Genomic DNA, 14,514 nt, shown 5'->3' with positions numbered 1-14,514 from the left:
AAGATTAGTATGCTTGTCATTCACAGCTGTGTAATATTCACACAGGCCTTTCTCACAGCAGACATCTGACTTGTGATAGCGGGAGAAGCACAGGTGTCACTATGAGAGTGAGGCGGCATGCACGACACCAGAAACCTGAAATCAAAGCCATCATTAATTCCATTATTTACACCTGTGCTTTTCCTACTGCGGCAAGTGAAAATGTCTTCTCTAAAAAGGTCTAAGTGACTAGTTATGTGTAATCTGATTACTGTGGATTTGTTTGTTTTTTGGTGGTAGTCCAGAATGCCATCATGTGGGACATGTTGATATGTTACTCGCCCACCAAGCTGGCAGTAATTGGTTGCCTTGTTTTCAATCTGCCTCGTGGCAAAAGAACAACACTTCACCCAGAGTTTGCATATCAAGAAAAAGTCTTTTAATAGATAAGTCCCATTTGCAAAAACACGTAGAAACATTGGAAGACATTGCATATGTACACTGTGTTCGCTACCTTGCAGCTACCTCCTCCATGAGACAAGTATGACTTTTATAACAATTGTCAAAAAAGATAGCAAGAAAAAAAAGGCATATTTATTTACCTTAGTGAAACAGAAAAGCCTTCAAAACTGTAGTTTTTGAAAAATTATACACTTTTGCCTCTTACAATAAATACGAATCATCAAACATTTATTGAAATGAACACACAGAGAGAAAAAGACAAAGTCAAAACAGTGACACCGTGTACAGTTGTCTCAAAAACCTGTCTGGGTAGGCTGAACTTCAACTGAACTACTCCCAGTAGTGCAATTCCGAAACTACAACAGCAGCTCCACAGAACTGAGACTCTAACAGCGAATCAATTTGGTGCTTTTTTAATTCATCTTGTGCAAAAACATTGATTGTGACGAAAAGGTCGGATGTTTTCGGACTCAAACGACGACATGAAAAGTGTATATTCATTTCAAAAGGAAATGTGTCGTGTCTGCAGTGAGACAGGCTGTATGGAGTTAAAATGCTGCGCTTGCCATGAACACTAAACCAAACTGTACAACATTAGCTTTGACATAAAATGACATAAATAAATTCATTATTCGTATGCTCGACAGGTTGCATGACTTAATATGATAAAAATGATTGTGCACGTTGGAAGAATAACATCGAACCTATTAACAAAAGTCTTCTTTCCCTTCAGTTCAAACACTTCTACCTCGTCCAAACAAACCTTCAACTGAGTAATTATATGGTCATTTAAGCGGTGCAGACCATCGTTCTTAGGTCCAAGTTCATCTTAGGTCCTGCAACTTAAAGGGCAATTCAAGTGTGATCCTTTACCTCAGAGCCAAGGAGTGCATGCTTCAACCACAGGTGGTGGTACTTCATCCGCCCCCTCATGTATTCAGTTTCTAGTTTAATAAACAGATGCAGTGAATATGCTTAAAGCTTTGGCCAATAGTTTTACATGTTTCCGTCTATGAACTAAAACGTTTTCCAAAGCTTTCTGCATTTGCAAGGAGAAACCTTTGTTGTTGTTGTTAAACTGTCCTTTGTGGTGGATAAATGTGCGCTCTGACAAAAGCACAGCATTGCACGCTATGATCTTGGAAAATCAAATTCAGGTCATAAATCTTGAGCAAACAAAGTAGTTGTGAATAAAATATCAATTTGGTTGTGTCATGCATTTAGAAAACAGATTTTCTGCAGCTGCAGGAATGCATGAATGAAGAGGGACCAAACTGTTTTCTTTACTGCAATTGATGAAGTTTCAAGTCTCTGAAAGTTGATTTAATACAAGTCTAAAATGCATAGAAACCACGAGATTCCATTCAAAGATCACTGGGGGCATTCATGAAAAAGGTAGGCTGATGTTGACGCACTAAAACATGCAGAACCACCATCAAAGCAGATCATCCTTTAAGTTGTTATCACTGACTGTGTGCCATCTCCTTTGATAAGCCCAGCAGCAGGTGTAAGTCATCTCCTGTGTACAACGTTTTAAAAATAAAGTCTCTTTTTACAGCAACATCTTTGTTCCTCCCACAAAAGCCAGGTGTGCACAACACATAAAACTAAAATGAAATTGTGTCTCCAGACATAAATTGTCTCACGAAATCCAAAAGTGCTAGGAACCAACTACAAAATGTATCCCTTAAAAACTAAATCGCCGATCCACAAACTGGATTCAAGGTATTATTTTTGATTGTCACAACACGAACACTAGAACCTGAGCCTTGTTTGTGACCTCTTCATCGGACTGAAGAAGAAGTCACTTAAATGTTAATGTCCTGGGAATCCTTTTGTAATGCTGGTGCATTTGGCGCAATACAAAGTACTTTAATGCACACTGATTGCTTGAGAGAGTGTGTGTGTGTGTGTGTGTGTGTGTGTGTGTGTGTGTGTGTGTGTGTGTGTGTGTGTGTGTGTGTGTGAGAGAAATGATCTGCTGTGTTTGCTCCAATCACTCTTATGGCAAATAAATGTAGGGACTGGACTTGTGGTGCCCCGTGCTCATCACACATGGCATAATGTTCCTCGGACCAACCATCATGGACTGGCTTATGTTGTGAGCGTTCTCAGACCACGGTGGGGAGTCCATGGGCTCCCGCTTGATGGAATGGACCAGGCCGTGACCTTTGAACTCGTAAGTGCCATGCTTGTTGTAGTCCGGGTGCATGTAGGCCTTGTGAGGGTCCTGTGGATAGACGTGTGAGTCCATGAGGTTGACAGATTGGTTGCTGCATAGAGAGTCGGAGTGAGAGAGTCTCTGAGGACTAAACTGGCTGTTGTCGTTGTGATTGCCAAAGTCTTTGTCACATTTCAACAGACGTCCGGTTGTGTTCCCGCCGTTGTTGACTGCATAGTTCTGATAGTTGCCGTTGTTGTACGGTGGGCTGATTCCTGCTTTCCCTCGCTGGCAGGGCGAGTACTGCGGATCATAATATTCCGCCTCTGATTTGAGATGGAGGCCTGAGCTCTGGTCGTATACCTCGTTGCCGTAGCGGCGGTCGACGGCCTCTGGGTCGCGGCACGCCCAGGGTCGCCCGTAGGCATCGCAGCCGTTCTCAGAGTCCGAGTCGTGCTCCACCTTGATGGGCTGCATCTCGGGCATCATGCCATCGTAGCATTCCCCGTAGCCGTTCTCGTTCTTCACCAGGTCCACGCAGTAGGCATCCGGGTCTGTGGGGATCTGGACGTTCCCGTAGAGCTTAGAGACAAACACCTCGCCACCTCTGCCGCTGTGGCAGTTAGGGGAAAGGCGGTATGGCTTCCCGCACTGGCCGGCCTTGTTCATGCGGTTCGAGGGGATGTAGCCGACACCCTGGCCCGATCTGAGGGGACCGGAGTTCGGCCGCAGGGGCCAGCCGCAGCCCAGGCCTGGGCTAACACCTTGATGGGACGCCATGGTGGTCTTGCAATAGTTGAGGGGCTCCTCCTGGTTGTAGTAACCCTCAGGGCGGTACTTGAGGTTGTCTTTGGAGAGCGGGGTCCAGGGAGTGTGGTGACCCCGCTGGGTTGCACCAGGAGTGGGACAGGAGAGGAGGACTGGGTCTGCTATGTCGCCCATTCCTCCACCGAAGGAATGCCTCCGGAGCTGTTCCCCTCGCTCACTGTGAGGGAGAGGAGAGGCATGAAAAGAGGGGTGGGGAGGAGAGAGGGATGGAAGAAGGATATCATTAGTCACAAAACAAGATGACAAAACAATCACAGTAGATTATACAATGTTTCTGTGGTCCTTGAGGACATTCAAGAAGAGGTGGTCTCTTGAAATATCATTGATCCGCCCAGAAATCCATATGGGATCGTCCACAAACTGATTGTTTATTCTACTGATTGATGAGTGACTCAAAGCCCAAATATCTAGGTTTGGTTCACTTAAGTTCACGAGAGAATCATTCCAAAAGTGACTCATTTTTTCCAGGATTCAACTCATCTGAAAATTGAGAACAGAGTCAACATCCATAGCCCAAAGATCAATGATGGCCCGCAATCCAAGTTAATTGGCAGGACAACAATTGGCCATTTCAAACTTCTGATTGTAATGGCAAAACTTTGACTTCAAAACAAGTTTTTTTCTCCCGTGAATCCCCACTCTGACTGTCTTTTGCCGCTCTTTGCTCTTTCTCAACAGGAGCTTTTCACAGCATTGACGTGTCACAGCAGGGTAAACACAGGTGTAATTGATCAAAAATAATTATGCCCTCATTCTATTTAGCATGCCACAGCCATTCCAGTGAGCCAGCATGCACAGTACCAGGGCCACAATTGATTAAAAACACCTGTGTTTACCCTGCAATTACATGTCAAAATGATTGGTGTGAAAAGGGCCGACTGGATCACATAACACTATATTGATAAGATAAGGCTTTGGAGTAGTATTACCTCTTTGGACCCAGGCAGCACACATTGTCTTTTTAAAAACATTATGTAAATATACACATTTTCAAGCGTTTCCCAGCTGCCATGTATTTTGAACATGACACTGTGTTCTCATACTGAAGACCCAACCCTATGAGCTCCTTGTGATCCAACCAGCCAACATGCCGTCCACTTATAAGTAATTGGTATGTTTCTCAAGAAACCTGGATGATGCTTAGAAGGAATGAACAGCAGAGGGGGTGGTGGGGCTCTGCTCTCTGACTACAGCTCAACTCTTGGCCGCTCTGCCTCCCAAAGTTGTTAATGATGCATGAAGCGCAGAGGGCCTCATCCAAGCTGGGACATGTATTTGCTCCTAATTGGCCACAGGTAAGGCATCCAGCACTCGTATGGTTTGGTGTCGGAGCCTGCTGGGCGAGGAAAAGGCTTATGTCTGTGTTCATAAAGCTGTTGCTGGGCAATACGCTGGTATATCTTGGAAATGATTTAAAGAATGAATAATACACGAGGACTGATGCCCATTTTTCATCACTCTAACACTGTTAGAGTGTTTGAATATGTTTGTGTACTGCTGCCTCATGGATCTCACTCAAGGTAGTCACAAAGTATGATTTTACTTATTTACCAAAGTAAACATATTGGCCCTTATGAATTATGAGGGCAGTTCTGATGTAGCGGATGTGGCCTTTTGATGTTTATAGTTTTGACCTTTTCTTCTAGCACCCCCATCAGGCAAATCAGTGTAATCTCCAGAGGAGATAACAAGCTGCCAAAATGCATCAAAGGACCAAAGGTGTCTGAAATATCAAGTTTGTGTTAAAAAGCTTGACCTTTAATTACAGTATAGCACCCCCATTAAAACAATCAGTGGCTTTACACTAAGACACAGTGTGAATATACATCATTCCTTTAACTTTGGTTAACGTTGCAAGGATGACGCTCATGGACTGTACGGGTTCTCTCACCCATGCTCCAGTGAGGAGATCATCCCTTCACCTCCTCCCTTGTTCTTTCCCCGCATTAACATGTTCTTCATTTTCATCTCAGTGATGGAGGGCAGTAGAAGGGGTACACCTATGCAGAATAAAGCCAGCTGGGGAGGCATCAGAGCCCCGGAGGCTGACTTCTTTTTCTGACCGTGGAGGAACTTCAACCGACCCTGGAACTGCATAGTCTGGGAGAGAAGAGAAGAAGAATTTACTGGTTTGAACACATGATCTTTAGGCTATGGTCTTCCAAACGTCTTACATGTTATTTTTATTCATTTCCCTTGAAAGTTCACATTGACTTGTCTTCTTTTGCATTTGTTATATTTCTCTTTAAACTGGTTTTCAATTTGATTCCAGGAAACATTGGGAAGTGTCGACTTGTACTGAAACACAGTGTAGCCTACTATACAGTCGAGACACTGTGTCTTTATGTCATCTTTAATAAAAAGAACCATACACACACTGGGAACCACAATAGTATTTAAACAAGACTAAGCATCTACAGCTGAGCTGGAAGCTCTTTGAGGCTGTACAGCAGTGCTTTGAGCTAAATGCTAACATCATCATGCTAACATGCTCATAATGCTAGCATGCTGATGTTTAGCACATAATTGGCCTATTTAGCAGATAATTTAAGGGTCGTTTAGCGGTCCGCTTCCAGTCTGTTAGCATGCTAACATTTGCTAATTAGAAAATTAGTTGTTGAGATATTTCAGTCTGGACCAAAGACCCACCGCCATCTATTAAGCTTCTGGCGAGCAGATATGTTCAATAAAACATGCATTACATTAATATTTTGTGTGCCTGCAATTATGTTGGCTGATCAGGAAAGCATCTCACCATTTGCTCACTACTTGGCTATAAAGGCTTCCAGAATAAATCAGCCTTCTAAAATGTCTGTGCAGCCAGAGCAGACTTGGTGACAGTGAACTTTAATGACCCTGATGAAATGGTCCAAACCCGTATGCTTATTGCTTTGTCATCATGGCCCTGAACTTTTCCACTGCTGTTCTCCAAACCACTCTAGTCACAGCCCCGACGGATGAACCAGACTCCTATTCTGCTGCTGTGTCCAGGCACCCAATTACCTCATAATACAACTATGTATAACTGTACGCACTACAATTTAAAAAATAAGTTTTGCTGTAAAGAACGGGTCATAATACTTTTTATAGGCCTGGGTCTTCTCCCAGAAAGTGGGCAACAATTAGTCCATGGTTTAATTTTCATTGCATATCTCTGGACTTTTCTACGTAAACGTTAATGCGTTAATTGAAAACTAACTGTTCCGACCACTCACCAAGAATCCGGAGGTGCTGTCCAAGAGGCATCGGACTCTGGCAATGAAACACCTGTTGAGAAAGCAGGAGAGCTCAGGAGGAACTCCCCCTGCCTCCGGAGAATGGAACAGGCTGCTCACTACAAAGTCCTCACCTGAAATGTAATGGAGAAAGATGGAGGAGGTGAAGAAGAAGAGTTTAATTTCAACTGCAAATGTTGTGTCAAACCTACAATGGGAGATAGACATACTCTAGATCTCAAGAGTAACTAGCAGAACTTCAACATTTAAAAATGTAACAAAGAATGTCTGTGATCAAACCCATATCCACATTTCAACCCAACAGTTTGCCCAAGGGAACTGGTTCATCCCTTCCCAGTAAGCTACCCACCGGCCCCTGCAGCTAGCTGGCCGTCCTGGTGTGCCGAATTCCCCTGCGGAGGACACATGGCCCAGTGGAGCTGGCGTCTGAACTCCTGGCGGTCGTCTACGTGGATGTAGTCAAACACATTCTGGTGCATCACGTCAGTCTGCCGGGGAAAATTGAACGGCATTTAGTACGTTTGTCAAGGAAAGGACATTTCCAGTTTTAGACTCTTTGTTTTGTCATCTCATGAAAGTCTTCAGAAACATGAGATTGCAACAGACTGACTTTGGGCTGCGTTGTGCTGCCATCAGTGCAGCTGGTGGACGCTGTTTAGACGGGGGATTCCTGCTATTGCTGCTCTGATACACTCAGCCTGCCTCAGGATTCCCAGGGAGCATGTTAACTTCCCCCGATACACTCATAAGGACCATACTGTACACACAAAGTCCCCGGAAACATACAGTACATGCACACTGCATCAATAGATATGTGTTCTGCACATACACACACACACACAGAGGAGCATTTACTTAGTACTGTAACAGTCTAAGGGCCGCTGTAGGGCCAGCGAGGGCAGCTGTGTTTGTCAAACATCGCGTGACACCGGCTCTCGAACAGCAGTCCAGCCCAGCTTGCCCTCCCCATCCACACACACACACACACGCACACACAGAGTGAGCGGGGTTCCAGCCCACTCTCGTCATGCCTCTCGCTCTTTTCCAGCAATAGCTTTGCTTTCTGTCATTCCATGACAGATTCCTCACTAAAACGTTCAGCCTTCTCCTCTTCCCTCCTCCCTGCACTCTCTCCATAATTTCCACACTGGTGGCACGCGAGGGTTTTTGATCGCCTGCCTCTGAAAACACAATCTGTTCCCACCGTCTTCGGCGGGCTCTTCGGCCTGTGGTTTTGGTTCCCTACCGGCAGTCAGGCAGACAGACGGATCGAGTGACTATTGTTTATGTTTCTCGTAAAAAATGCAGGGAGGAAAAGAAGAGGGGGAAAAGAAAAGAGAATAAGTGATATTTTCGCTGCCCTTCAAAGGCTAACAAATGGGATCAAAGGCCAGTGGAGGTTTTCTGCTCTTCTCCGGGGCTGTCTTGTGGTGTTACTTAGTGAAGCGTTCCCTTTTCTTTTTTTCCTGTGGTATATTAGGGATAAGTGTCCTTCTGACTACAATTGTGGGCTCAGAATTATGTGACATGTTGTCAAGGCCTTAGAGGCAAACTATGTGACTTAAAAACAACCAATAGCTTATTTGCGAGAAATGTGGGAAAGGCTAAGAGAATGTTTTGGGGACAGTCTCTGAAATATAACATGGTGATCCGTGAGTACTTGGTTTATGTACTGCAAGGACAGACTGTCAACAACTCATTCATTCTTCGGTTTCTCATATAGAACAGTTTGTATTTAAAGTCACCTGTATTTCAGTACAGAGAACTACATGATTTTAATTTGATGTATAGATAAACAGTGATCGTCTGACTCTGGTCAAACATGAGCATATCACACAAACTGCTTTGGCTCTTTCTTTTGAGTATGTTTTTGCATTTGTTAACTCACACATATTGATGAACAATTGGCAGTATGAACAGAACTTACATTACTGTTACTGCTATGTTCTGTAAAATAAAAAAGATGTTGTGTGGTTGTATTGGTGTGACTTGGTGAATTTTGATTGAATTTGACACTGAAATATCTCAACAAATATCGGATGGATTGCGATTAAATTTTGTACAGAAATACAAGGTCCCCAGAGGAAATCCCCTGATTTTTCATCCAGCACCACTAGTTTAAAACTTCACTTTGTCTAGTACCTCCAAACTTATCACACAGCCTCAACTGTACTTTGTGTTTCGTACGAAATAGCAAATGTTACCATGCTAACAGGCTGCACTAGGATGGTGAACACTGTAAACATTTGACCTGTTTATCTTCACCATGTTAGCATTGATATTGTGAGCATGTTAGCATGCTGATCTTAGCGTTTAGCTCAAAACGCCGCTGTTCCTGTGTGCAGCTTCGCAGAGCCGTTAGCATAGCATAGCTCGTAGTCTTAAATATGAACTATATATACTACATATTTCCTTTTTATTTTACACATGCATACACACACATTTCATGCACTTGACGGTTTTAATTTCCTTTGTCTGTCTCCACTTGCTCCCATGCCACCCTGCTCACACACACACACACGCACAGACACACGCTCTGGCAGGATCTTTCAGACCGCTGTGGTTCGCATGTCGATTTCATGGCGCTGGGTTACTGCCCCGGTCTGCTTGTAAGCCAAGTGGGAGCGCTGTAGCAGAATAATTTCCACCCCAAAAGTGTCAATGTGCTGTGTGTGTGTGCGTGTAGGTGTGTGTGTGTGAGCAGACATGAGGGCAAAGGAGGGATTTTAACAGTGAAAAGCACTTTATTCATGGTTTTGAAGGAGGGAGATGATTTTAGCATCGCAGTACAGGCAAGCCTGTGTTGACATCATCCATAATTAATGACTGGCTGGGTATAGCTGCCGGAGAGGAAGGAAGCTAAACCGTTGGTGACTTATCAGTGCCCGCACACACACCGACACCCACAGTGTGTATCTCAGGGTGAAACGGGGGTCTTCACCTTCCTGTGGCCTCTTAGCTGTGACTTAAAGGGTTCAGTCTGCCCCTCTAGATAGAGTTATCAGGCAGACTGAAAGAGAGACTTTTACTCTGACTCATTAGCCGTAGCATGGGAAGGAAAGAAAGTAGAAGGGGATGGATGGAAGAGAAAACATTGTCTGCGGGTGAAAAAGTGAAATAGTGAACTTTCTGAATGATGGCGGAGACCTCTGACACTTGTTGACTTTGAGAAGGGGCAACACGAGAGGCTTCCCACGAGTGGATTTATTAGCTTACCTTTTGAAAAATGTATATAACTAGGTGTTGCATATCTCTTATAATGTAAATGATGACACCTGTTTGATTCTAAATTTATTTTATAATGCATCCAAGCTATTAAAGAACTCTTTTTGGTAAATAAGAGAGAGAGGATGAGATTAGAAGATCATACCATTTACATGACTGTACTGTAAATAAGAAGCTAGCAACTGCTTAGCTTAGTCTAGCATAAGGACTGGAATCAAGATCTCCAAATGAAAATCCACCTACCAGCACCTCTAAAGCTCACTAATTAACGTCTCTTTTATCTGTACAGAAACACAACTATTTGCAATTGTATGGTAATGTGACGGACAGAATATCTCTTGGTGGGGAGCAGTAACTTCCTGTCCAAACAGCGGAGGTTGAGATATAACATATTAATTAGCATGATCATTCTATCAATATGACCTAAAACTGTATATTCATCAGACAACAAGACCACAACAAGAAATTGATCAATATTACCATTGTTTTAGCATTTTTCATACTGGCTGTGTTTGCTGTCAGGTGCCTAAATTCCTGAAATAGTTTCATGGATTCAGGTTACCTCGGCCTCAGGCACGAGGACATTGGATGACAATTAGTCAAAAACATGATAAGTTGGGTTCCTAAAAAACACCGGCTGAGTACAACACACCTACTGTCTCAGGGAAATGTTGCAGTTGAAGATGATGCTGCCAACTAGTCTGTCAGTTGATAAATGTTTTGTTCAGCTTTGTATGTGTAAAATATATTTGAGACATTTAACTCACCTGATGAAATCCCAGATAGTCCACAATGGTTGAAGAGGCATAAAATACCATCCCATCACTGCTCACTACCAAGGCAAAGCCTGTAAGAGACTACACGCACACACACACACACACACACACACACACACACACGCACACACGCACAGAGAGACAGGAATAAGCAGTGACTCAGGGCAACTCATGCAGCAAATAAACTCAAGTGCAACAAATACATAATTGACAAACACAAACAACTGGATTTAATCGGTGGCGTCTTTGCAAAGCTAGCTTTAGATGGCATGATTGCACCCAGCAGAAACACAACAGAGTCAAATGTTTTTTTATTTACGACCCAACTGTGGTCACAGCCATAACTGTACATTTATTTTACGCAGCCAGGATTTGACTCAAGCCAGACTTTTTATTGCACATTTATATCATTCTTTCCATAATTATCAGAACAGCAAATACCGGTAATAATGGAACAAAAAATTGAACAATACTGGACACTGGAGCAGGAATGAAAGACAGATGGCTATGGAAGTGAGTGGGCCAAATAAAGCCTTTTAGAATATTTTCTGGCGGTATTTCAATTTGTGGTATTTTTAAAGCAGTCAACTTGAGGATGACAGACACACCAATTTGCTCCCCTTTTAAATGTATGGATTTCATCAGAAACTTTGATAATTAATTCCGTTTGACTGCTAACATGCTTTGATTTGTGATACCAAACACGTTGATTAAAAGCAGAGAAACTCCAGACACAAACACAGACCCACACACACACACACACATACACACACACACACACACACACACACACACACACATTATGTATTTGGCCGGCACAGCTCACAGAGACAAGTGTTGATTAAAGAGAAAATTTCAATAAATACATAACTGGCTTCAGTCAAATGAGGGGGGGGGGGAGGGCAGATGGAGGTGGAGAGGGGAAAAAAAAGGAAAACAAGGGAAGGAGACGTGGAAGAGTCTTTCAGTGTGCATGTGTGTTGTGCACAGCTGTGATAGCGTGACAACTGCAAAGCTACTTGACTTGCGTGACTGTCGCTGCCAGAGTCTGTCATCTCTATTTTACTGCGAGACTATGCAGGTCTTCCCCTTGTGTGTGTGTGTGTGTGTGTGTGTGTGTGTGTGTGTGTGTTCAATGTGGCATATATCTCCCTGTGGCCTCTAAATTCACACTCACTCCCTCACTTTCTCCTAACATTGATCTGATTGCCTTAGCGAGCAGAGTAATGCTCAGCTCCCCGTATGCACGCTCCAACCCGACCGCATGACAGACTGCGACACCTGTCCGTCTGTGAACAGAGCAATAGTTTCTAAAATGGACATGTAAACAGTCTGAATATACTTGGATGTGATGTTGCCTTTATGAGGTCCAACAAGGCCATAAAAAGGCCAACATTTACATGTTGGGTTCAATTAGTTTTTTTTAGCCCGTTCACCTTTCTCCATTCCTCGTCGAAGCCAATGAAATGCCACCGTCAATTTTCTGCATTTTCTTTCGAAAGGGCTTTTTTTTATTTTTCAGAGAACAAATAGGCCTTGGACTTGAGACCTGACAGACTGTGTGAAGGCAAAAACACTACGTTTTTTTTAGAGTTGATTACTGTAATAACTGGCTTTCCAAGACGGAATGACAAATATATTATAGCTGAATACAGTGCATTTATTTTTGACATAATGCAACACCCATCATTTATGTTGGAATAAGAGAGGCATTTACAATGTAGAAAAATGCCTCTACTTCTTAAATAATCATTATTCTATTTTCTTTATGAAAAACAACCAAGCTAAAGACCTAGAGAGAGACCTTTATACCTCTATTTTGGAATAAGAAAATAGTTGTACTAAAGAAAGAAATACTGTACTCTTATTGGCTGCACTGTGCTGCATGCTATTTTTATGTGTTTCCTCCATTCACATTTCTCTCACTTCCTCGCATACTAAAGCCTTTAGGTAATGGAAACAGGCACCTGCTGCTGGCCTGCTCCGCCACATATCTGCAACTACGACGCCCCCGGCTCCCGTAACCGCCCCAGGGAGACTAAAAGCTTTGACTTACAAATCGCAAGAGGCGCTTTGCACGCAGAGCCCAAAATATAATATTAGTTCACTGGATTTGGAAGCATGGGAGGAGGTGGTGGTGATGGTGGCGGGGCAGCCGTGTCTCATTGTTTCGACAGAGTTCCTTTGGTTTTTCCTTCGGTCTCGCTGTCACAGCGAGATGAAAGCAGTGATGATGAGGTCATGACAAACATGCAGACCTTCTTCCATCAGGAAACCATATCCTTCACACACATACGAAGGTTAGCATAATATGGGGTTCTGATATATTGAATGATGTCTGGAAAAAAAATGAGTGAGTCAATGAGTGAGACCGCAGTCACACATCAGAAATGCATTACAGCGAGCGGTGTGGCTCTAGGGAAGGCAGATATCACTACAAGTACCGCATGAACTGCCATGAAAATTGGTAGAGATATGTATGGTCCCCAGAGGATGATCCCTACTGACTTTGGTGATTCCCTGACTTTTCCTCCAGCGCCACAATGAGGCTGACATTTTTGGTTCTGACTTAAATGTCTCGACAACTATTGGATGGATTGCATCAGCAAGTTGGCTCTTGAAATTTTGATATTCGACATTTTATATAACATATATTGTATAAACATAAAAAAATACAAAATTCTAAATACAATCTATACAATAAAACATACAATATATGCTGTATGTTTCTTATGAGAATCAACCTCCAAAATGGATACACAAACATACACAAGCATGAAAAATGTACGCGTCAAACAAACACACATATCCGCCTGCCCCTCTCTTGGGATCCCATCCCCGTAACAACTAATGCACAGTTTGCTGTGCGGCCCCGGTGCAGGTTGAGTCACGCAACGGGAGGCGGCCCATCGTTACGGCCAATCTATCCTTTTGTTGAGACAACCCAACACGTTAACAGAAGCATCAGTGGATCAGCTCGCCCCTGTGCGTGTGCGCACGCAGTTGTTGGCCGACGATCAGTGTGGTTTGTTGTTCGACAGACATCCATGAAGGTATTGAGTGCGTAGCAATGATCTGATGCTAAATGAAATTCCCACGTAGCGTGCTGCTGCATGTGTCTGACTACGACATCCTGTCTGCTCGGATGCCTTCAAGAGAAACATTCGCCTCTCTAGGAATCTAACGACATATTTTCAACTTTTATGTAACATATATTAAGAACATCCATCGTGTGCGTTATTGGTCACAGCCAAGTTCGACTGGGTGTCCTGGTATCATGTAAAAGACACGACGTGTCATACCCTGAACTATATGCACTTATGATAATCTTATTCTGTCTGATTAAAGGTCTGAGGTCAACAGACAAAAAATACATCTTAGATTTGCTCTGATTAATGTTGTCAGGCGTGGTGTGTTCTTCTCACTCTCTTCTGCTCACTTTCACACACGACTACATGCATCCAGACAGAGATGCACTTACGCACACATACACGCACGCACACACACACACACACACACACACACACACACACACACACACACACACACACACACACACACACACACACTTTGACTGGCTGCTAAAGCCGCCAGCATGTGTGAGTCCACACCTCCTCCATCAGCTCTGACACTCCCACCTCACCTGTATGTCACGCAACACCACAGCTCTGCAAAGGAGGTCAGGGCAAAGGGCGAAGGGCACACACGCATGCACACACAAGAGCCCCCCCCCCCCCTCCCCAACTCACTCAGTCACACATGCTCTCCTGACTGATGCGAATGAAAGCTAGCGAGTATTTTAATCGCGGGTGCAACCAAAAACGTTTTGAAGGCAGCATGGTGGAAA

General features: G+C 43.6%; 1 protein-coding gene across 1 annotated transcript in view; it reads right to left on the bottom strand.

The window, feature by feature from the left end:
* Positions 1 to 412: 412 nt before the first annotated feature.
* Positions 413 to 14,514, bottom strand: part of ahrra (aryl-hydrocarbon receptor repressor a) — a 58,028-nt gene continuing 43,926 nt past the window's right edge. The window contains exons 5-9 of the mRNA XM_079292311.1: positions 10,659 to 10,748; positions 7,016 to 7,154; positions 6,646 to 6,779; positions 5,322 to 5,530; positions 413 to 3,587 (exon numbers count right to left, since the gene is read on the bottom strand). Of these exons, the coding sequence (XP_079148437.1) occupies positions 2,444 to 3,587; positions 5,322 to 5,530; positions 6,646 to 6,779; positions 7,016 to 7,154; positions 10,659 to 10,748 (1,716 nt within the window). The 3' untranslated portion in view covers positions 413 to 2,443. The remainder of the gene's footprint in view (positions 3,588 to 5,321; positions 5,531 to 6,645; positions 6,780 to 7,015; positions 7,155 to 10,658; positions 10,749 to 14,514) is intronic.

Source organism: Melanostigma gelatinosum (genome assembly GCF_949748355.1).
Source record: "Melanostigma gelatinosum genome assembly, chromosome: 20".
NCBI lineage: Eukaryota > Metazoa > Chordata > Actinopteri > Perciformes > Zoarcidae > Melanostigma > Melanostigma gelatinosum.
The sequence above is the reverse complement of the archived record's forward strand: the minus strand, read 5'-3'. Positions and strand labels throughout refer to the sequence as shown.